This window comes from Phoenix dactylifera, chromosome 6 (genome assembly GCF_051530095.1).
Source record: "Phoenix dactylifera cultivar Ajwa chromosome 6, Ajwa_hap1_PhDact_Kaust_v1.1, whole genome shotgun sequence".
Taxonomy (NCBI): Eukaryota; Viridiplantae; Streptophyta; class Magnoliopsida; order Arecales; family Arecaceae; genus Phoenix; species Phoenix dactylifera.
The window spans coordinates 35,774,539-35,797,725 of NC_143195.1; the positions used below are offsets into that span (position 1 = coordinate 35,774,539).

A 23,187-nucleotide genomic window follows, 5' to 3' on the forward strand; every position below is an offset into this window, starting at 1 on the left:
TTTCATCTCATTCCCAGCCGGTGACCCGCTTGCAGCTCGGGCCGTTTCCTCTCCGCACTCGTTGTAAAGCATAGGAATGTACAGTCAATAATTAGGACGTAACAATCTCAAATACAGCATTTCAATGTTAAAAAAAAAAAATGTTTTGTGTCTTGGTCGATCTATCCGACTTCCATATTAATCCAAGTATCCAGATCAGGTTAAGGCAACAATATATTACGTATTGTTATATTTATGCAAACTAATAACAAACTAGAGTCAATGTTATATTACATATTATATTTATATGAACTAATAATATTGATGATGACTTGGCCACCGTCATCAGCTAAATTCAGGGTGGCTTGAGTGGTGGTCGAGGGGAACACCCCTACTTCGGAATATTTGCACGATGGTAAGAGATGAAGTAGCATTTCAGACTAAGTATTTATTTAGAGAGGCCAATGGCGTTGTAGACTGAGTAGCTTCTTATGTTGCCTGCCATTCCAGGGGCATCCTATGGACTAAAAAGGGAGAGTTATTTAAGACACTTCAAGACTTATTGTTTTCTGATTTTATTGTGTATATCCATGCTCGTAATGTATAAAATATCCTTTTTAGCAAAAAAAAAAAAAAAAACTAGGTCATATTTATATGAACATTATATTAGGTATTTTCATGTTTATAGGGAAAGAGGCCGGGCTGGGCTGAGGATCATGTCTGCATTTCAGTTGACAAAATTGGGCTGATGAGCCGGCCCATTTGCCTTCAGGGTCCGTGCCTCAGCGAACCCAATCCACGACCCAAGAACCCAATCCACGAACCCAATCCACGACCCAAGAACCCGGGTTCGATCTCCTCTCGTAGCTTCGGCCGCTCTCGCGAAAACCGTATCATGGATAAATCCTTTGCGGCCAAAACCCAGAAGGCCAAAACCCCGGAGGGAGGAGGAGGAGGAGGAGAACGGCATGGCGGAGCTCCGAGAGGAGGGCGGAATCCCCGGCGACGAAACTCTAGAGAGAGTCTTCTCTCGCCTCAAGCCCTACTGCATCGATCTCCTCGATCTCGTCCGGAACCCCAGGAAGAACGCCTCCTTCCTCCTGGAGATGAACGACTTCCTCCGCCGCGCGCCTCCCGACGCCTTGCAGCCCTGTCTCGAGTAAGCTCTCCCTCTTCGTCCTCCAAGAACAAACCACCCCCGCACCCCCCCCACCCCCCCCCCCCCCCCCCCCCCCCCCCCCCCCCCGCCGCGCCCCCCGGGTCCCTCCTCTTGCCGACCATTCCAAGAATCTTTCGTTCTTGTCAACTAGCCATCTCTAGGGGCTCTGAATTCAAGGTTCCCACTTTAGAGATTCGTTCTTGATCGATTTCCACATCCGAGGTTTCTCTTTCGGCTCTATTTTCTGCAAACTAGTTATTTCTACGCTTTGAGTCCAAGATTTTGAAGTTACAGACTCGACTCGTTCTTGATCGGTTTTGACATCCGAGTCGTCTCTTTCTACTCCCTTTTCTCAGTACTGTCTATGTAAACTGGCTATTTCTATGGTTTGAGTCCAAGATTTCAAGTTAAAGACTCGTTCTTGATCTATTTTGACATCTAAGTCTTCTCTTTCTACTCCCTTTTCTCAGTAATATCTGCAGTATTAGCTAATTCTAGGGCCTGAGTCCACGATTTCAATGTTGGAGACTCGTTCTTGATTGATTTTAGCATCTGATCGTTTTCTTTTCGTTTTGTCAGCTATACATTGTTTCCCCTTCTTCTTTTGCTGGACGCGGCGGTGGAGTGTAGAAAGGAGCAGAAGGCTGATTCAGATGGGAGTTTGGGGAACGGCAGTGCACCATTGAGAGGTCTTGAGATCAGTGATAGAGTGGCGGAGGGTGTTCTGATATGCCTTGAGGAACTTCTAAAGAAATGCCATCTGGGATCTGTGAATCAGGTGCATGCTCCGTAGCCTTTTTTTTTTCCTCAAGTGGTTCTACATATGATATTTTCTTTGTTCAGTAGTTCTCCGCTCCTTTGTTTATAATGGTGATAAACACTCTGTGTTTCTAAATCTGAGGGAGAATTCTTTGGTGGAAGTTCAAGTGTGGGGACTATATTATGTAATTCGGTAAATTGTGTACAGAATCTTGTTATGTTTTGAACTTGTGAAAGAAGTTTTTAATCTTCACTGTTTAGTGGTCCTTTTTCATTATTATTCCTCCTTTGTTTATAGTGGTGATAAACATTTCGCGTTTCTATAACTGGGGTGTAATAGTTAGGGGTGATTCAAAGTGCGGAGACTGTAATATGTTTTATGCTAAAATGTATGCAGAATCTTGATATGGCCTTAACCTCGGATAGGACTTCTTAACATTATCTGAGGGTTTGCACCTCTTTGAGAACTTATGATGAACTTACAGAGGACAATGTTAACTCAAGCCAGTGATCTAATAAAGTGATAAATTGGAGCATGTCGGTTGATTTAGATATCCAGTATATAATATTTCAAAGGGAGGAGGGTTTAATTGTAGCTTTTGAAGCCATCATTAGGGATTGAACCTAGAGGTCATGCTAATGCTAATGATCATGTACTTTTTTTGATGTTAATCTCAGAATTTGGTGAACTTTACTTACATCTACTGGTGCATTTGAAAGTTGGGTAAAAGCATGGACTGATGGGTCGCATAATTGAGAAAGTATTTTCTTGAAGTTGAAGAAACCTATGATGCATAATTAGGACCTAGATGGGAAAAGGTTTCTAGGAAGTTGGCTGATTGGAGTAGGGCCTTTCTTTTTCTTGAGGGTAGTGAACACTTTGGGTTAAGATACCTTGTTGGCCTTTATATTAGTTATCTTTGGACTGTCTCTAGAGCCTTTGTGAATACATTTCTTTGGTATCAGTAACTGAAGCGAGTATGCTAATAATCCCAAACTTCTAGTTTTTAGTTTTTGGTCATGCAATTGTAGATGCACTTTCCTGGAAAGCTTGGTTCTTGACTATCACTGTGCTTGTAAATGCAATGGTGCCAAAAATATACCCTTATTATGAAATAAGTTAGTTGTTTCTACCATATAATCATCTATAAGAATCCTCTCTCTCTCTCTCTCTGTGTTTTTTTTATCCCAAAGTGGTGCAAGATAACCGAATATCCCTGCTTGGAATTCACTACTACTTTTCTTACCTGATGTTCACCACCTTTAGTACTTCATCATGGGTTCTAATCTTGGAATATAAAAAAAAAATCCTTGAAAATGATGTGTACATATGCTGTTGTCTTCTTCTAGTTTTTGATGGAAGTTTATCTTCTCATTGCCTTCATGGGCATTAGTTGTTGAGAGTTTGAGACTATATTATGAGGACATTAATTTCAGATGGTTGTGGTGCTGAAGAAGCTAACTTCTGGGGCTTTGCTTTCACCTTCTGAGGCATCTGAAGAATTTCGTGAAGGAATTGTTAAATGCTTTAGGTCAGTGCTTCTCAGGTTACAACCCTGCTCCAATAGCTCATGCTCATGCAAGCAAATGGTTTGCTTGCCCACAATTGTATCCTTTGGTACTCTGCAAATTGAGCATGCTACTTCCATGAAGTACTTTTCGGAACCTGAAGAATGTTTGCTTGCATTTCTCCGGTCTCAAAATGCTTCTGCTGCAGTGGGGCACTGGCTGTCACTTCTTCTCCAGGTTGGAAACTTAAATTGCAGTGCAGTTTTTCAGTGTGGCTATTTTTTCCTTTCACCTATGTGTTTCTTTTGTATTTTTAGATATTTTCCATAGCTATTTGTGCCTTCTCGTTAAAATTCCTTTTTTGATTGATTTTGCTGTGTAAAGACCGCAGAACTTGAGGCCTCAAGAGGACATCGTGGAAGTGCAAGTCTCCGGAAGGAAGCATTTTTTACGCTCCGTGTACTTGTTGCGAAGGTAAGTTTATAACCTTAACATCAATTTCCTATACATGTATGCAATATCTGCAACACACTTTTAGAAAGGTGGTTGCTTATTCATGTGTGTAGCCAGCCACCAGCCACCTTTAACTCTAGATTCTAGCATTATGCTGAATGATAATGCAACTATATGGTAAAACTACTATTGTCTGATGTTCACAACACACCATAGCTCAACACAAGGGAAGTCACGTCGAAATATTAAGGCTAACTTCCAGTTATTGATTTATTAGTTGTGTTCCCGATCAGTCTCGCTAACTGGTTCTGAGATATTTTGAGAAGAGAATGATTATGGTGCCAATAATCCTTTTTTTTTTTGGTCAAAACGGCAAATTACCAATAATCCATTTTTACAAGCATATAGGTTTACAGAAGCTCTGTGACATTTCCCCCTTTAGCAGTTCTCTGTCATTACTTTTATTACCTCTTCTGTCTATTCCTTCAATTACATGAAGCTGCTAACAGGATGGAGTGACATTACAATTGACATATTGTTCATGTACACATGTTGGAAGGTTGCATCTCTAACTTTTAATAGTCTATGAGTCAAGCATTTTTTTCATTATTTTATCCAGTAGTTGTTAAGCTTATGTGTCCTTGACAGCTTAATTTTTAATCTTAGATCCCTCACACATGCCAAGGCTTATGTTTTTTATGGTTTGCTACAACTGATAACAAAAGTAGTTCTATATGTGATACCGTATCTTGCTTTTAATGTATTTGTAATAGTTCTCATGAAATTGAATTTGATCATCTCTTTCATGGTTGGTAGTCAATGCAAATATGATTGACATAAGAATAATGCTCAAATGTGTCTCCTAAATAATTGACATGAAGCTACCATGAAAAAAAAATTATCTGCATGATTTCCTGGTCTGTCTGTAGCATTTGTTGTCAAATCTTCTTATGAATATGCAGCGCCTCACAAGCTATTAGACTCTTTTGGGCGAGTATGTCATTGCTTGAAAAGCACTCTTATGCATTTTAAAGAAAGGAAAAAGGAAATGTGTCAAGGGAATGAAAAAAAATGACCAATAAAAAAATGCTTCCTGTATAAGTAGAAATTAACAAGCTTCTTTTAGGAGAAGCTAGAAAACTGGCTTCTCTCTTATGCTTATTTTGACCATCTACTTCATTACCATTAAAATGTTGAGTATGCATTAATTAAGAGCATGTGTTTTGCAAGTATAAATGCAATATAGAATGCTTTGGAGTCCTTGTAGAGTAGAACCTTGCAGTACCAGACACGAGATGTATTTTGGAAGTGGAGATGGACTATCTTTAGTCTGATTTAGTACACCAGTCATGAACACAACCCAGACTCCATGGATTTAGATCGACCAGAGTTAGATCCCACCCTATTGAAACCAAATAAGCCTGTAAAGTTATGTAAATGCTTTATGAAAAGGATTTTTTTTTTTGTGTGTGTTTGTATGTGTGTTGAAGGGGGGGGGGGGGGGGACAGATGCAACACATGACATGCCCTTTAAGAACTTGTTAATATGTTTTCAAGTGCTTTTAGAAAGTAAGCAAGGTGGTCCATCCAAAAGAAATTGAAATCTTTCTGTTGATGATGGGTGAACATAGCACAAAATTGTAACCTGATGACTTTGAGATAAACAGGATGTTTAACAATTTCTCATGTGTTGAAATATGAAAATAAATGACATCCAGTTGTGAAATCATTATTCAGCAGAAAGTAATTAGTAGTTTGTCAAGCGCCAGCAAATTCATGAGAAGTAAAATGCTTAGTGTTTAAGTATATTGATGATAGAATCATGTTATGCAGTATAATGGGCATTTTGTAGATAGTTTGAGTTGTTTTTAGAATTTAGTTCCTGGTGTCGGTATTTCGTTATTTCCAATTCAATTCGCTTGAAAATCTACATGATAATTACATCATTGGGACAAAGTGTCAATAGCATCTTATCAGAATAAGTATTGTATATTAATTGGTTGTCGTGTTTGCTGGAACCTTTCCTTTATTAAACTCTATAAGCTTGTTTAGTTGTTTAAACATGGTAGATCATTTGAAATTAAATGCATGGTTAATCTGATTTGGAGGCTCCTATATTATTATAAGTCTCAAGCTCGTAAATATTGGATATATCTTCCATCCTTCTTGTTTTTTTTAAATTAAATAAATAACATTTTTATTGTCCATTTGATGTTAATAAATAACATTTTTATTGTCCACTTCATGTAAATAAATAACATTTTTATTGTCCATTTGATGTTCCTTTAGGTTGGCACTGCTGATGCACTTGCCTTTTTTCTACCTGGCATTGTCAGCCGCTTTGCAAAAGCTTTATATGTATCAAAGAGCATGATAAGTGGTGCTGCTGGAAGTACAGCCAGCATTGAGCATGCTGTTTGTGGGTTAACTGAGTTCTTGATGATAGTTTTAAATGATGAGGCAAATCTCTGTGGCCTTGAGATGTCAATAAATGATATTTCTGGCTTCTGCGTTAAGGAGAGCAGATCCACCCAATCTGTCCTGGAGGTCCTTCGTCATTTACCAGTCAGTTCTCAAAATCAATCAAAAAATCTAGCTGGAGAATCATCTAATCAATCAATCATGGTCCTTTCTTCCAAAGATGAACTTAAGGAGAAGAGTGATCATTATGGGCATGGTACAAGATCTTTATATGTACATCGCACAAAGGAGTGGATTGATGAAACTTCTGCAAATGTTGATAAACTGTTGTCTGCTACGTTTCCTCATGTATGTTTCTATCCTTCCTGGCTATTTATTGCATTACTGTAATACCTTTAAAGCTCCGAACAAACACATAATCCGATCTTCAATATGTTTCCCTGAGAATATTGTCTGTTGTTTTTCAGCTTTCTGTTCACCCTGCAGAGAAAGTGAGGAAGGCGCTTGTGGATGGTATAGCAGGGCTATTGTCAAATTGCAGTTACACCCTGAAGAAGAGCAAGTTAATGCTTTTAGTGCGTTCCAAATCTTTGTCTCCTTTTGATTTCATGGTCACTTTGCGATTTATTTTGAAATAAAACGGATTTTTATCTTTCCTTTTAGTTATTGCTCCTTCTGAATCAGCATTCTTTGGCGAATTAATTTTTCTCATTGCAATCCTGCTTTTGGTTTTATATAATAATTTGTTCAAACTTATGCTCATTTCTTTCTTTAGTGTAGTACAATTCTTGAAAAAATTTGTTAGCAATATGCATCAATCAAAAATGGCTAATCAGATATAAGTTGCTGGTTCTACATTGTACGTAAAAAGTTTGTTGGGGTAGGTGTAATTAATCATGTTGCTGTCTTAAATATAATTAAAAAAATCAAAATCAATGATCTGTATTCTTGTCTATTCGAGATGAACTTTTCTTCACTCTTAGCTCCATTATGGCTTTAGTGCTTGGTTAGCATATGCTTCCATCTGTTATGGGCTTATAAATCCTTCTTTACAACTTCCATCTAAGCTTCTTAGAACTCTTTTTCCAACCCTAAAAACGCTTGATCCTTCTTCTTGAATGTGGCTGTTTAGTCTCTGTAACATGTCACAGTAACATATTAAGTTCTTCATCGCTTTGTTCTCTGCTGGCACAACTAGTTCCCCAGATGTGGTTAAGTATTATTAGTATGTGATCTGCATTTTGATAAATACGACATTGGCGACCTTTCTTTCCCCTAATGTTTTCCTCATAAACTTAATATGCCTGCAACTATCATGATGCACTTTTATCATGTTCCCAATGCATCCGTTCTATGCAATCCATATGAAATGCATTGTATTACAAAGTAGTGACCTTTGGCAAATTGTTAGACTCCAATTTTAGCCAAGGCCTCATTTCTTTTATACTTTGATGCATGCATTCAATATAAGCTTCTTTTAATAATTACTTTCATCCGTTCTTTTAATAATTTCACCACCGCTAGTTACACTTAATTCTGTTTCCTGTTGTGTAACACATTGATTGCTTCTGCCATCTTATGTTTTCATGATTTGGGTTCCTTCTCATTTCCATTTTTGTCTAATATCTATAAGCCTTTATTACTTATGAGAGAGGGGATGAGATAATTTCTCATTAATTCTCATCATACAGAACTTAAAATTTTTGTTGATTGTTTGTTTATATGTGAAATCTGAATTTGTTGAACTTGTAGTTCAACCTGACAAAGAGTATTTTGTTCTTCTGTGATTAGTTTGAATTTTCTATTAGCTGCCCTACCTACCGAACTCTTGTGATGCATGACGATAATGATTAAGAAAACATGCAACTCCAATGAGGTAAAATAACTTGCTGACTGCTTAAGAGTATAACAATATTTTTATCCAACTTGGATATGTCATGACAAGGAACTTTCAATTCAGATAAGCAGTTGCATATTGGTTACACTACATTAACTTGTTCATTTTGTGTTTCTTTTCCTTTATCACTCCTCATGCAGCTCTTCCTTTTTGCTTGTATGGATTTTTTCTGCAGATTTTTCTTCTGCATGGGATATTAAAACAGAAATATAAATCTTCATTTATGACATTAAAGTTGTGGTCTAGTTGACTCGTGTATTGTCAGGTTACTATTTCTAAGATTGTTTCCTGTCAAGTGTGTTCGTGGTTTAGATGTACTGGCACTGATTTTTGGTTAATTCTTGTATTTGGCTATAATAATTGCAGGAGTGTTTATGTGTGCTGGTTTGTGATGATTCAGTTGTTGTATCTGTAGCTGCACAAGGGTCCCTTGAATCTTTGTTCAGGGTGGGTGAGAAATTTTTGACAGAAAATGAGGTTTCCGAGATATTTACCAGGTCTGTTCTTTCATTAGGTTGTGAGGTTGCAGTTACTCAATTGCAGCTGGAATAGACCTAATTCTTTTTCTTAAAACAGCCTCATTGAAAGGCTTCCACGAATGATTCTTGGAAGTGAGGAGACAGTTGCATTGTCACATGCCCGGAGACTACTTGCTCTAATGTATTATGCAGGTCCCGAGCTTGTAACAAATCACCTTCTTCGTTCTCCTGTAAGTGTAGATTATTTATTAACATGCTCTATCCTTTGGAGTAATTTCTGCTTGCATGGATCAGAATCTTTCATCTTGTCTCGTGTACACCATGAAATTGCTGTTTTGGATCATGGTCTCCAAGATATTATCCTCTGAATATTTTCTCTCCTAAAAGTTCTCAATGTTGTTTTTGTTGCATTAATATAATTTTTTCCAAAATTTTCATATCATTTGAGCATGATGCTGATGCAACTCGAAGTCTACAATTCTTATTTGTTTGGCCGGATGGAACAACTTGAAGCGTTATTTTCTGTCCTTGAGGGTTTTCCCATTAATTGCTGAGTATGCTAACAGATAATTACTGGACACATCTTGATCATCCCAAACTTTTTTGTAACTGAAAAGATGAATCAAGCGCAATTAGGATTTTTTTTTTGAAGCTGGCGTTGCACCAAAAAATTGTGCTCACTTGTCATAGACATATTACTATTATGTTTACAATTTAAATTATTGATTTTGAACATGTTTTGGCTGGGACTCTAAATCAAAACATAACAGTTTGAGACTTTGGTCTTCAAATGTGAGAGAATTGAAATATAATAACTATAAATTAGTAAAAACAAGTCATGAAGAATATGGATACAAGTAAATCTTGGGCCATATTGAATCTAAATGAAGCATGCTGTTTTTGATATTAAATTTTTATTTTGAATAACACAATGGCTGAAGTTATTGGCATAAGGCCCCACTTTCAATCCTTATATTATCTGAAAGGTTTGCATGCATATTCAACCCTTTCCTATTTTTAGTGGTCCTGTGTGTGAGGAGTCAATTTCTTGACCTACCAACCTGATGCAAAAGTCATGACTTTGGGAATTAATTTTGAATTTTGAAACTTTCTAGGATTCAGCATCATAACCTTTTTTCCCTCTCTGCTTGACTATTCTACTCTAGTCGTGTCTGGGGCAGATGCATGAATTATTTTGAGTCCTTGTTATTCTGAAAGTTCATCTAAAGGATAGCATCCTTCATAAACCAAAAATCTGGCATGCAGTTAATGCATCTTTACTCCCCAAGGAAATCCTTGTGTACGTTTTGGACAGCTATTCGATTTATATCGTTTGAAATCTCCAATTTGGATACTTGAGATATAGTGCACTAGCTAGTTGAAACAGCTTTATTGAGAAACATCTTTAGATTTTATGCTTAGATACCAGCGAGGCCCAAAAGAAAAACTTAGAAAAACTAAAACAAATAAAAAGAAATCTACAACATAGTTATAGTCCAAAAAAAAGAGAGGCATAACATGCCTAAGATTCAGTAAGGTAATGAGAAATACCAACTTGGCAACATATGATACTAATTGACAAGTTGGTCTCATTTTCCGTAATCAAACATGATGCAAAACCTTAAGGGGGCATCTAGATGACCATTTTCTAAAACATCATGGAAAACATAGACCTAGGGTATGATTATGGAAGATTAACAATGGGGTGGTTTTGAGAGAAAGTCATGATGACAAGGTGGTGGCATTCATTGCAATATGGTATGATTTTATTGCTGGATGTGATGATAAACTTTGACTTAAAAAGTGACCATGGTTATGGTTAACTGGGGAAAGGAGCATGCACATTGATCCATTGATTTATAAATTCACATGAACCCTATTTTGAGATCATTTACGTTCTTAAATTTGATTTTTGTGCTTCTTAAATATGCTGTGTGCCCTCATTTACAAGTTGTGACAAAGTAAACTAGTGGGTTAGCCAAACACTAAAAGAAAACATCTGATTTTTTGAAATGTGATTCACATGATTGCAACATATGGCCTAAAAAAATGGTAATGTGATTTGGTTCATAAGACTCCTATAATTTTCTATGTGGTGTCAATTGTCTAACAGCAGTACCTAACATGGGTTAGTTCATTCATTAGCTAGCTGCAAAATCCGATCCAATTTATCGTAATCGATTAGTTAACATGTTGGTTAACCGTATTATGAAACATGGAAAAAAATCATTGGCTTATCAAATTATCTATCGAGCCGTGAACCTTCTATTCCTGTGTTAGCCTATCATATTAGTTGTCAATTTACTGTGCCTCTTCGGCCTCATTTTGTCCACCCAAGTCATTTAGTTCCTTTTGATTGGTTTGATAAGTGGGTCATACTTTGTCACGCCCCGAACCCGAACCTAGGCCCGGGACGCGCCAGACGCCGCACACCCGCACGGCGGACCGCACGGGCGTGCAAGGCTGAATAATCAGACACTCAAGTCACAACATCAGATCACAATATCAATACTAAAAATCTATCATTTATGATAATCAAATCAATAATTCAATTTCAAATGTCTCAAATAAAGTTGATAACATTTATTTACAAGATCAATTACTTATGACAAAATGAATCTAAATCTATCTATGTCCAGTGTCATAAGTCCTCTCCTCCCGAATCCCCCATCAATCATCTCCTGCAATTATGTCAAAAACAGGTATGAGCTACAACAGCTCAGTAGGTAACAACATGCATAAAGTCACGATAACATGTATTAAAGCATATGCAATGTAACTACAGGTCATGTGCACAAAATAAATATGATGATCCGCAAACCAATCCGATACTCAAGTAATATATATATACCATCTCAGTCTATCATATCACGCATAACATAATCCACAGATCAAACCGCATGACTACGGCCACATCACCCAGTGGCATGGTCACACCGAAGTGTCAACACTCTGCTCCTAATGGAGCCCTGCACCGCAGTGCTGCACCCCAGGGTGCCCAATCTCTGCTCCTCAGAGCATGCTCCGCAGAGCCAAAACACCCCATAGTGCCGGAACTAGTTCCTCATACAAGTCGACAGGGCCAACGTTTCCACCCCATTGGCGGGAATCCTAGACAATAGTCACGCGGTCTCCAAAATCACATCCACAATTTCCAACAATCAAACTTAATATAAACATAAGTTTTCAAAACCAATATCTACATAATAGATTTTCAGATGATCGATTTCCAGTCAAAAACATGCTTCTAAATAATAATGATGCCAAGAATATAAAATATATCAATATGCTGGAAATAATCATACACATATGCATAATACATGTAAATCATACTTTGAGTAAGGTTACCTACCTGGGCTCGCTTAAAAATCCCTGCCACAGATATCACGAACCCCTGGTTAAACATAAATATTAATTATTTAATTAACTAAGAAACATAATTTAAATTATTCCCAATTCCTTAAATTTCTAAGTTCATGGATCCAAGAATGGGCCCCTAAGATCAGACATAGACCCTAAGAACAGGTAAACCAAAACCCCAAAAATCAGGATCCTTTAAACCCAAAACCAATTGTAGCCCAAAACAGATTAGGCCCAATTGAACCAAACTAGATTCAGGTCCAGATCAGATCTCAGGCCCATACCAAACCAGCCCACAGATCCAATGAGGTTCAACTCAGCCCAACACAGATTCCCCAACCCAACCCAAACCAGATTTGATCAGACCAGATTAGATCAAATCCTGATGAATCAGTTTATACTCACACCAGGCTAACCCAAATTCCTGACTCAGGTTCAGACCCTAACCAAAACCCATTCACTCCAACTCGGATCAAACCCTATTCACAGCATAGGTGAAACCGGTTCACAGTTTGAACCCGGTCCAAGATCTGGTTCACAAATCAAGCACGGAAATCGATGCAAGGAAAAACACCCAGCCGGAAGAAGAAGAAGAAGAAGAAGAAGAAAAAGAAGGAGAAGAGGAAGAAGAAGGAGAAGAAGAAGAAGAAAGAAAGAAGGGGGGTGGCTGGTGGCTCCGGTCGGCCCTCGACGGCCGACTGTGGCCCTCGACGGCGGCGCTCGGCCCGCCGCCGTCGGCCATCCCACTGTCACAAGCCGAGCGGAGGAAGAAGAAGAGAAGAAAGAGAGGAAGAAAGGGAGGAAAGAGAGGGAGACCGGGGCTGGAAGCCCGGCCCCCGTTCACCCACCTCCGGCCGAACTCGTTTCGGCCGGATTGACCCCGGCCGGCCACCGTCGGCCGGCCGAATCCCATTAAAAATTTTCCAAAAACAGGGGATGAAAACCGGTTGTCATCCCTCTTTTCTCTCCCCTTAAATCCCCAAAAAAAACAATAAATAGGTTGCCTTTCTCACCTCTAGTCGTCGGCGTGGTTCCCCGGCGGCGATGGCGGCTCCGGCAGCGGCAGCGGCTCTCAAGGAAGGGAAAGAGGAGGAATGGGGCTCTCAGAGAAGAGAAAGAGAGGGAGAGAGAGAGATAGAGAGGGAGAGGGAAGAGGGGAAGAGGAGAGAGGGAAGAGGGAAGAGGGGGGGGGGGTGGTGTGCGGAGATCCCGCTGGCCGTTCGGCCGGCGGGTTCATCGTGGGAAGACCACGATGAATAGACTGAAGTCGGCATCCATTGCCGACTTCAGTTCATTGGGCCCAAGAACGGGCCCAATTTCTGGTCTTTACATACTTTCAGTATAAATGCTGCTGATGTCGTTCATGCTCTTGATGAGGATGGAAATGTTTCTCTTGAATACTATTTCATATTTTCTGATCTTATCCAAAATGCAAATTTAGCTATCAGAATCATGTTTCTTGGACTGAAAACTACTTGCTAATATCCTATTTTAATTGGAATTAGCAGATCAAAGCTGCACGCTTCCTTGATTGTTTGAGCTTATCCTTGAGCCATAATTCACAATTTGCTGGTTCTGTTGATAAGATTATCTCATCAAAGCCACTATCAGTTGGATACCTGCTATCAGTTGCTGAGTTAAAAACTGGCATTCTCATGAGTGGTGCAAGTCATAGTATTGACAATGCTTCTGCTTCTATCAACTCCAAGATCTCTCTAGTGCAAGATAAGGATTTTCAGAATCTGGTAGAAAATGTAAGCAGCAGCTATGAATTTCCTCATATGCCTCCTTGGTTTTCACATATTGGTAGTCACAGATTGTACGCTGCTCTTTCTGGAATACTCAGACTTATAGGTTTATCCATGACTGCAGGTACTCTAAGCTGTTTAGATTTGTTCTTTTCATATATATATATATATATATTTTTTTTTTTCTGTGCTTTGCTTTAGGCAGTTGCATTTTTCCCTTTTATTCTCTCTTACAAGCAAGTCTACTGAAGGTAGCATACTGGCTATGCCTGTGACTTTTTTGGCTCTAATAATTAATTCCCCCTATGTTTGTCTTATTGTTAGGGCACAAGAGTGATGTATCTCTTTCAGTTCTTGTGGATATACTGCTAGATTATTTTCATAAGTTGATTTCAGAGCTTCGTATTAGGGCATATAATAAAGAAAGTTGGCAAAGCTGGTATTATCGAAGTGGTTCAGGAAAGTTACTGCGTCAGACAAGCGTTGCGGTTTGTATGCTAAACGAAATGATATATGGGTTATCAGACCAATCGGTTAGTTTGAATTCTAAACTTTTCATGAAGAATGGAGCAGAAGTAGAAGAGGCACAAGGAGTGGAATTTACACGCAATAATGATCAGCCTAGTGGATTTAGAAATGATGGGTCAGCTTGGAAGGTTCGACAGGGAAAGGATACCAGAGACCATGTAATCCATTGTGTTGGTAGCATTCTACATGAATATATGTCTCCTGAAGTTTGGGATCTTCCAATAGATCAGAAGTCACCTCTGCTAGAAGATGAAATAGAAACAGATATTTCGTTGCATTTTTTTCGTGATGCGACAATGCTTCATCAGGAAATATATTGTTACCATCTTAAGCACGACTTTGATTATTGTTTCTTGTCCTGTAGGATTATTTTGATTAAAAGGATGTGTGTTGCATTTTGTTCCATATTGAATATTATTCTTTTTTTCTCTCCTGTTTTTCAGGTTATCATAGATGGGATAGGCATTTTCAGTATAGTTCTTGGAAAAGATTTTGTGTGTAGTGGATTTATGCACTCTTCTATTTATTTATTACTTCAAAATTTGATTTGCTCAAACAACCAGATAAGAAATGCATCAGATGCTGTCTTAAGAGCGGTTGCTGCATCTTGTAGCTATCCTACAGTGAGTACAGCTGTAATTTATCCTTGAAACCAACTTTTTTAGGATTCTGATACATGTTATTTGTTTTTGTAACAGGTAGGGCATTTAGTTGTGGCAAATGCAGACTATATTGTTGACTCTCTTTGTCGACAGCTGCGTCATTTGGATCTCAATCCACATGTTCCTGATGTAATTGCTGCTATGCTTTCCTATATTGGAGCTGCTCATGATATTTTGCCATTATTGGAGGAGCCGGTATAACATTTCGTACAAATGATCAGTACCTTTATGTCTTGTTATTTGTCAATATGCCACTTTATTTATTCATTTGCATGTGTCTGAATCACTGTTTAGTGTTCTTCTTCATTTTTTTCCTGACCATCTTGGACTATTTTATTGGAGACAGATGTTTGAATTTTAGGGCCAAAAAAAGTGGTGACTGAAAGACAAACTACACCAATCCTTAAAATAGGTGTTTGCATTAAGTGTATGCCTGCAACCTAAGCTAGAACACAACTGCACCAGCACTTTTGTTCCCTTAAATTAGATGCAATCCAGCATTAACACATCTGGTACTCTGGGAATGGGCCATCCTGCTTACTTCCATCAGAAGATTCAACACTTGGCATAGAATTTTTAGTCTCCTGCTAACAGTCCTGCTAAAGGACTTTCTAATGCAAATATAGATTCTTAATCAACTATTTCTGGTGCCAGTTAAGACTGATTTAAACTGAACATATCTAGTTATGCGGACGAACTTTTTCTTTTTTCTTTTTTTTTTGATTAATGTGATGCCATATCATTAATACAATTTTTCAAATGTGAACATTGTCTAGCCAAACAAGTTAAATTGTTAATAATATTTGTTTGTTTATGTATATGTTTTCCTATATGGGATTTTTATAAACTTTGAATGTTTTCGTAATGATTGTGTTGTAGAGATGAATACAATTCCTTATATTAAACTTTGTCATCTTTTCTCTTATCTAAAATTTTTCAGTATAGAAAATTCTAGGAGGGTTGCTGCATTATTTTATGAACTTAATATGCAGCAGGCCTTTTAGATTTTATGGAGGTCCCCCTTCTTGCCCAAAGTTGCTTTGTCTAGTAATTTTACAACAATTCTTAAAGATCTGCCCAATCCTTCTTTGGAGCCTTATCAGCTTTGAGTTGCTCAAAATTCCATTATGAAGGGAAAAGCCTCGGATGATGATGTCGATGCCACATATATTCCTCGTACTTTATGGAATTGTTGCTAAATTAGGTAGTTTTGGAAGTTGGAAATATCAGACACTTTGGGATACTTGCACTAGTGCCAAGTGCTTGCTATCATTAATTCAAGGATTAAAGTATTACATATGATGCCCTAGCTTGTCTGGAGTTGGCATCATACAAGTGATATGCTGACAGTTGTCACAGACTGGCATGTTACAGAAGTCTGTAACAAGGTTTGCTACTGGCATCAGGCATGCTAAGATGCCCTGTTTTATTCAATTGTAATCAATTTTTTTCTTCAATTGTTTTCCAATACTAATACCAATGATTATTGTAGGAATGAAATAGCAAAAAGGTAAAAAATCAATCTGAAGGAGCTCTAGACCATCTTGAATAAAACAAGTTTGTTTATGATGATTGGGCAATGCTTAAATTGAAATTAGGCTACAACCTTGTACAGTCACACATAGGTCAGTACTGATGTGCATTGTTTTGATACATATTGATACAATTTGATACAGAATGATACAGGCTAGCAATTGATGGTATGCAAGTATGGTGCCCTATAGTGCTTTTTTAAGATATCAGCATATGGCAGCTAAAGTTTGTAGTTTGCTGTAGGTATATTATATCGAATATGGGTGGTTGCAACTTGCAAGTATATTTCTTAGGTATATTGTAGAAAGTATGGGCACTTTTTAATACTTGCCTGAAAAAATTCTTGCATACATTTGCATGTATGTATACAGTTATGATTTACATGCTGTTTGTCTAGGTTCATTTCACGAGTTTAAGTAGATTAAAATTTGAACCATGACAATTGCCATGAATGTCTTTATTGTTCTGTTAATTTCATTTCCTTTTCATGCTATGTTAAACAAAGATGCTTGCACACAAATGTTCATGTCTATTTTATTGTCTTTGTTTAATTGGTGTTGTAAATTACCACAGATGCGTGCTGTTTCATCAGAACTGGAGGTCCTTGGTAGGCACCAACACCCAAATTTAACTATTCCATTTCTAAAGGTTGTACTCATTTGCGTTTTAATAATCAATTTTTGCTTTCTTTACATTATCCATTCTAGTTAGACGAAGAAGCATATCAATTAATATGACGATTAACTCTGGACCACATTAGTGCCATTATACATAAATTAATCATGTGCATGTTTGGAGAATGCTGGATATTCTCAACGGCATCTCATTATTTGTATGGTCAAAGGAGGCAGACATAAAGAGTTAAAATTTCCCATAATTATATCCATTTAGTTTTCAACCATTTTGCTATTAAATTTCTCTACCCTATTCTTCACCTAGTGCAACACTGTTTAGTGTTTATCAATGATGTGATTGACAAGTATGTGGATGTCCCTCTCGTACACAACTAACATGCAAATTCCAGATGCAACAGCATGGTGTTTGTGGGCCAGGGATCATGCACCAACTTACCATTAACATGCTATTAAAGGATGCATCTAGATACACATATATACATGCATATATATATGGTTTCTACCTCCTCAATTAGTTATTCAAAAATTTTAGACTAATATTTTAATTCATGTTTTTTGAAAAAAATAAAAGTTTGAGGCTTTGATTCAGTTTAATTTTCACTATTATCGTAGGTTTTTTTTTTTTTGCATGTATACCCTCCTAAATTTATGAAATTGCATGAATACCTTCGTAAAATTATTATTTGCATGTATATCCTTCTTTTTTTTTCTTTTTTGCATATGTACTCGTACCATCTAACACCGTTAAAAAATAAACGGCATAAAAACTAAAATGACTGAAGTACCCTTATGGTTAGATATGCAAAAACAAGTTGTAAGTTGTAACAGTATACATGCGAATAGCAACTTTATAAGAATATTCGTGCAATTTCTTAGATTTAGAAGGGTATACATTCAAAAAATCTATTAAAAAAAAGATCAAAACTCGGCTGGAACTTGCTAAGTCTTTTATGATTTAGTTGGATCGACAAGTCAAAAAAAGATTGAGCCACATTGTCAATTTTCTTTTTTACGATCATGACTCGGTCAAGTTGGAATATTAGGTGTTCATTTTGGTAATGCTATTCTCCATTTAATTTTAATATAATTATCATTATTGAATCTATGACGTCTATATGTTCTTCATTATTTTTAAAAGATTAAAGCAATCAAATTTAAATTAATTATAGATGCTTAGATTAGTAAAATATTTTTTCGTGATTTGTAAATATCGAGTTATTTGTTTTTGAGGCGAGAATTTTGTAAAAGCAATATGATTCATTCTATAAGACTTGATATTAACATGAGATCATGTGACATGATACTATTAATCTTTTTTTGCCCTTTTTTTATTAAGAACAATTGAATTATCTTTGCTGAATTTTGTCCATTTTTTATTGAATTTTTTTAAGTGTATACCCTCCTAAATATGTGTAATTGTAAGAATATCCTTGCAAAGTTGCTATTTGCATGTGCATCCTTATAAAGTTTTTTTTTGCGCATCTACCTATAAGAGTATTTCAATCATTTGAAATTTAAATCGTTTATTTTTTAACGGTGTTAGATGGTATGGGTACATATATAAAAAAAAGAAAGGTATACATGCAAATAGCAATTTTACGAGGGTATTCATACAATTTTGTATATTTTGGAAGGTATACATGCAAAAAACCCATTATCATAAGACCTGTCAAAGCACAAGACCACTGGGAAATATAAGTCATAGTTGTACTATAGCTCAAACTAATCTTTGTTGACTACTTAATAAGTGCATGGTACTTCTCACCATCTCTCCTAGACGACAAACTTGGATTGGTCATGTTGGAGGTGTGGCCATGTGAGGAAGAGAGGAGAATAGGGAAGAAAACAATTTTTGTCAAGTCGTCGTCAAGTTAGATCATGTTGGACCTGAAGGCAATTGGGTTGGGTAGAGTTTGGGTTATCGAGTCGGGTCAGGTTATAGGTGTGTCAGGTCTTTTCGCCCATGTGCATGTGTGTGTGCTTGTGTATGTCTATATGTGCACGCGTGCATGTGCAATCAGGCCCCTGGCATAGCTTCTATTTCTGAAGCAAATTACTAATTCTGCTTTTGTCTGAATATTAGCTTGGCCTCCAGTTTGGTCCCCTTGTATACAAAACAAACAATGCCACTAGGAATCTTTTTGTGGAATTCACTTTCCATCTAGCATTTGCAATCTAGTACCATCATGTAACTTGCAAATTTGGCCTCTATACTTCTAATCTTTTGTAAGATAACTCTTAATACCAAACTTATCAATGCACATCATCTGGCACATTAATGTGTCAGAATGTTAAAAATTGCCTGTGCACAACCCCCCATGAGCATTCCTCTGCAAATGAATTATGAGTGAGTAGTGAGGAAATTTTGGTCTCATACGTACTTAAGGCTTTCACATAGCTATCATTTTCAGCTGCATCTTCCTACTCCAATTAGAATTAATTGAATTTTTACCTGTGTTATGCATATGCATGTTGCATGTAAAGAGTTATGTTCGGATTAGTTTTCCAAACACACATTGTGTTACTAAACTTTGTACAATGCAGTTTCTGTTTGACTATGATTTGCACTTCTTCCAGCATTGCTTATTACAATTCCTTTACTTTAGGCGGTGGGTGAGATCACCAAGGCATCCAGGCACGAGGCTTGTAAGTTGCCCAGTGAAGCAGAGTCATTAAAATCGCATGTCAATCCTGAGGTTCTTGTATTGCGAAAAATGATCAAAGAGGAATGCAGAGAAAATAGAGAACCATATGTTGGTTCTGTGGCATCAGGTAATTTCTTTCACTACATTTAAGAAAAACTTTCCCTTAGAATTGCATTTAATTTGCATTAAATGCACTGTTGTGGAGGATTTGGCTGTGACCAAGAAGCCCAAGCATAATTTAGTAAATTGTAATTGTAATTTAAATAATGAGTTTTATAATTTTTATGGATAGTTCTTAATTATTGTTTGCAAGTTACTAAATTAAAAAAAAACTTGTTGCTGAAATACATTAAGTATGATGTGGTGCATATTTATTTTTTACTTTAGTAAATATTTTTATTTTAATTTCTAATTAAGCATTCAATTTGTAATTTTATCTAGTTATAGTGGGTTACACAAATAATTACAGAAATTCCTATTTTCTTGGTTGTGTCCTTCAAATGCTTGCTTCATTATAATTGTGCATTATATAGCTAAGTGAGTATGATTTTATTTGTAAAAAAAATAATATCTTTTCCTATGTAACATCATATATTTTTGCAAGAAGGAAAAATATGACATTTGAGTTTGTCATATGCTTCTGTATGAAGAATTTTATATAATTATTTCATCTTAATCTTGACTATGTGAGAGATACATAACTTCAAGAATTATTGAAGGGCATATATTGTGCGATGATTTGTAAAGTGGGCATTAACTGAACATATTAAATTAGATAGGTCATGGTCCATCTCAGGTAGCGTGAGTGCAATACGCGACTATGCAGTGCTTTAGTCGTTAAGGGCTTACAATGGGGTTTCTGGTTACAATCAAAAGAAGACTTGAAATGTGATGTTAAAAATGTGCACACCCGTCTTTGGAATTCTGATTGACATACCGTCCGTAAAAGATAAAATGGAAAAGCAAAGCAAGAATATAATTAAACAATATCCGTGGGAAGCCTCGATGAAGAAGCAAGTGAAGGGAATAAAAAAGTAAAAAAATGATGATAGGGCATGAACCATGGGGCATAATATTGCAGATCACGACCTTCAAGTTAGAAGTTCAAACAAAAGTGGGTTCACCCATATGGGATCGCGTAAAATAGGAGCCATTGCTCGAGATCCAGCTTTGACAGTCTACCTTGTAACAGCATGTGCTTCTTAATCTGTCAAACTACTCTTTGCCTCTTGTCAATGTTCATTAGCCTACACTGGATCTCCATTGACTACACCGGATGATCATTCTTCTTGTGTAAATTATTTGCTTGGAGTGCCTTTCTTGAGGTGTTCTAAGTGCTTAGTAGAGGCATGCATGAAATGGCTAATAACAGAGACCATATGTCAAATGGACTTGCAAAGGTGAGATGGAGTAGTTTGCTCTACACTATTCGACTGCTTCATTGGTTTTCAGAAGTTTCCCCTGATTCAATGCGAGCTATTATAGAAACCTAGAATTCTAATTTCTATTGGAAGACCTGTCACATAATACACAAATGGATCTAGGAATGAGCTTCTTCCCCTAGGACAAACTTCAACCTGCCTATATCTTTGCTTCCATCAAATTTCCAACTTTTTTACCCCATCAGGATGAACCCATGTGGTCATTGTGTAACTACATGTGAAAGCTATGTATTGAGTGAGCATAGAGGATCAAGGGCAGAATCTACTCCTTTTGTGCCCTGAGGAGAGGACGAGAGAAAAAATGAAAATTAAGATAGGCTTTCCCTTTTTTCTTGATTACATAGAGTATTACTTGATTATATGGAGTTTTTTTTTTTTGACGGAATACTTGATTACATAGAGTAGTACTCAATGTGGTACCCTATCAATAACAGCGAGATCACATAGACGAATGGGAAAATCCTGCTTCCCAAAACCATGCTGAGGGGGATTTTGTTCAGTTTGCAATGTAGTGGTTCTCCCTAAAGTAGTAACTCTAGGATTTTTCTAGGATTTTTATTTACAGATAAATAAGGTCAGCTAATAGACAATATATTAACAGTGAGGATTTAGATGTGTCCGGGTGGTCGAGGCAGATTTATAACACTGTCTCTGAAGTAAATCGACCCCCTCTAGGTGCATAGGGTTTATAGTGCTTGCTCCCTCTAGAGATGTGACTACAATCTGTCAGAACCCAAAGTGTGCATGAGCAAAGATTAGAAACGCTTCAAAAGGGCAGCCTCTAGTCACTCTAAAAACTCTTTCAAAATCAAAAGATAAACAGGAAAAATATCTCTTTTTTTGGGTTTTTATCTAAACAGAGTACCATAACAGAAAGTTGAGAGGGGGGGGGGGGGGAGAGAGAAGATATGCCCTCTGAGAGGGAGAGTCCCAGTATTTAGAGACCTATGGATGTACCCCTGGGAGGGTGACATCAGTTGGATTTTCCATCCCATCTGATCAAGACATGATTTCAGAAAGAAAAAAAAAGAAATGTTCAATTTAAATGTGATAGATAAAGTAATAAAGTTGTAGATAAGCTTTTAGTTAATGAAATACTGTTTTTGAAGTGGTGTTCAGTCGAGTTGATTTCTGTACATTTTGTCTAAAACTGCATTCGTCATGTCTAAACAATATGGAGTCTAGTTTAGATTATCTCCAGTTGAAATAATAACCTTGACAAAGTTAAGCTTTATTATTTGGGGAAAAGGAAATTTCATGATAGCCCAACCAAATTTACATAGGCATGTCCCTTTGACCCAATACATGTGAAATTGCAATTAGAAAAATGTGTTCCTCATCTCTAACTTTGATGCTCTTGATATTTAACTGCTAATTATTTAGGCAAATCATTTGTGGACTCTTATTGGTATTCAATCACCCAAGTTAACCGGACTTATACTTGGGAAATGCCATTTACATGTAAGTTTATTTAGAGCCTTGATAATTTTGTTCCCTTCTTATTCACTTGTAAGATTAGTTCATTTTAATGAGTTTATTGGTTAGTGAAGACTTTGAATTTGTAGGAGCATCTAACTTATGTACTCAGATACATGGGAAGTGGAACCACCATTCATGGTGATCTCCTGGAAAGAATTACTTTGCATGGCTACTTTTCTTTTGTGGCAATGTTAAGGTTTAAAATATTATCTTCAAAGTCTAAAAAAGTATTGATTTTCATTCAGTACATGAAAGCCATATGTGTTAATAATATTGTGAAAAATTGTAATAATTCATAGATTAATAAAAGGAAATGGTCTTAGACATCATCTACATTATTTGAAGCATCAATGCCAAGCATTTTCATTAATTTAACAACTAAAATAAACTGTTATAGTAGCTGATTTGTCTAGATGAAAATTTTGGGATACAACATAGAAGCATATTGGATTAGTACGGCATATGTATTGTCTAATAGTTCCACTATATAAAGTGCATG

The 23,187-nt window shown here is 36.9% G+C and overlaps 1 protein-coding gene across 7 annotated transcripts in view; it reads left to right on the top strand.

Annotated features, from left to right (window-relative positions):
• Positions 1–869: 869 nt before the first annotated feature.
• Positions 870–23,187, top strand: part of LOC103717130 (ARM repeat superfamily protein) — a 31,238-nt gene continuing 8,920 nt past the window's right edge. Inside the window, exons 1-13 of one of the 7 annotated variants that reach the window (XM_088723936.2) lie at positions 870–1,138; positions 1,718–1,916; positions 3,335–3,643; positions 3,798–3,880; positions 6,149–6,628; positions 6,748–6,855; positions 8,544–8,674; positions 8,754–8,886; positions 13,525–13,888; positions 14,089–14,915; positions 14,991–15,149; positions 17,061–17,135; positions 19,729–19,894. In XM_088723936.2, the coding sequence (XP_088580062.2) occupies positions 3,571–3,643; positions 3,798–3,880; positions 6,149–6,628; positions 6,748–6,855; positions 8,544–8,674; positions 8,754–8,886; positions 13,525–13,888; positions 14,089–14,915; positions 14,991–15,149; positions 17,061–17,135; positions 19,729–19,894 (2,599 nt within the window). In that variant the 5' untranslated portion in view covers positions 870–1,138; positions 1,718–1,916; positions 3,335–3,570. Of the gene's footprint in view, positions 1,139–1,717; positions 1,917–3,334; positions 3,644–3,790; positions 3,881–6,148; positions 6,629–6,747; positions 6,856–8,543; positions 8,675–8,753; positions 8,887–13,521; positions 13,889–14,088; positions 14,916–14,990; positions 15,150–17,060; positions 17,136–19,728; positions 19,895–23,187 lie in introns of those variants that run through there. The other 6 variants (XM_088723932.2, XM_088723937.2, XM_088723931.2 and 3 more) reach the window with 6 other exon arrangements.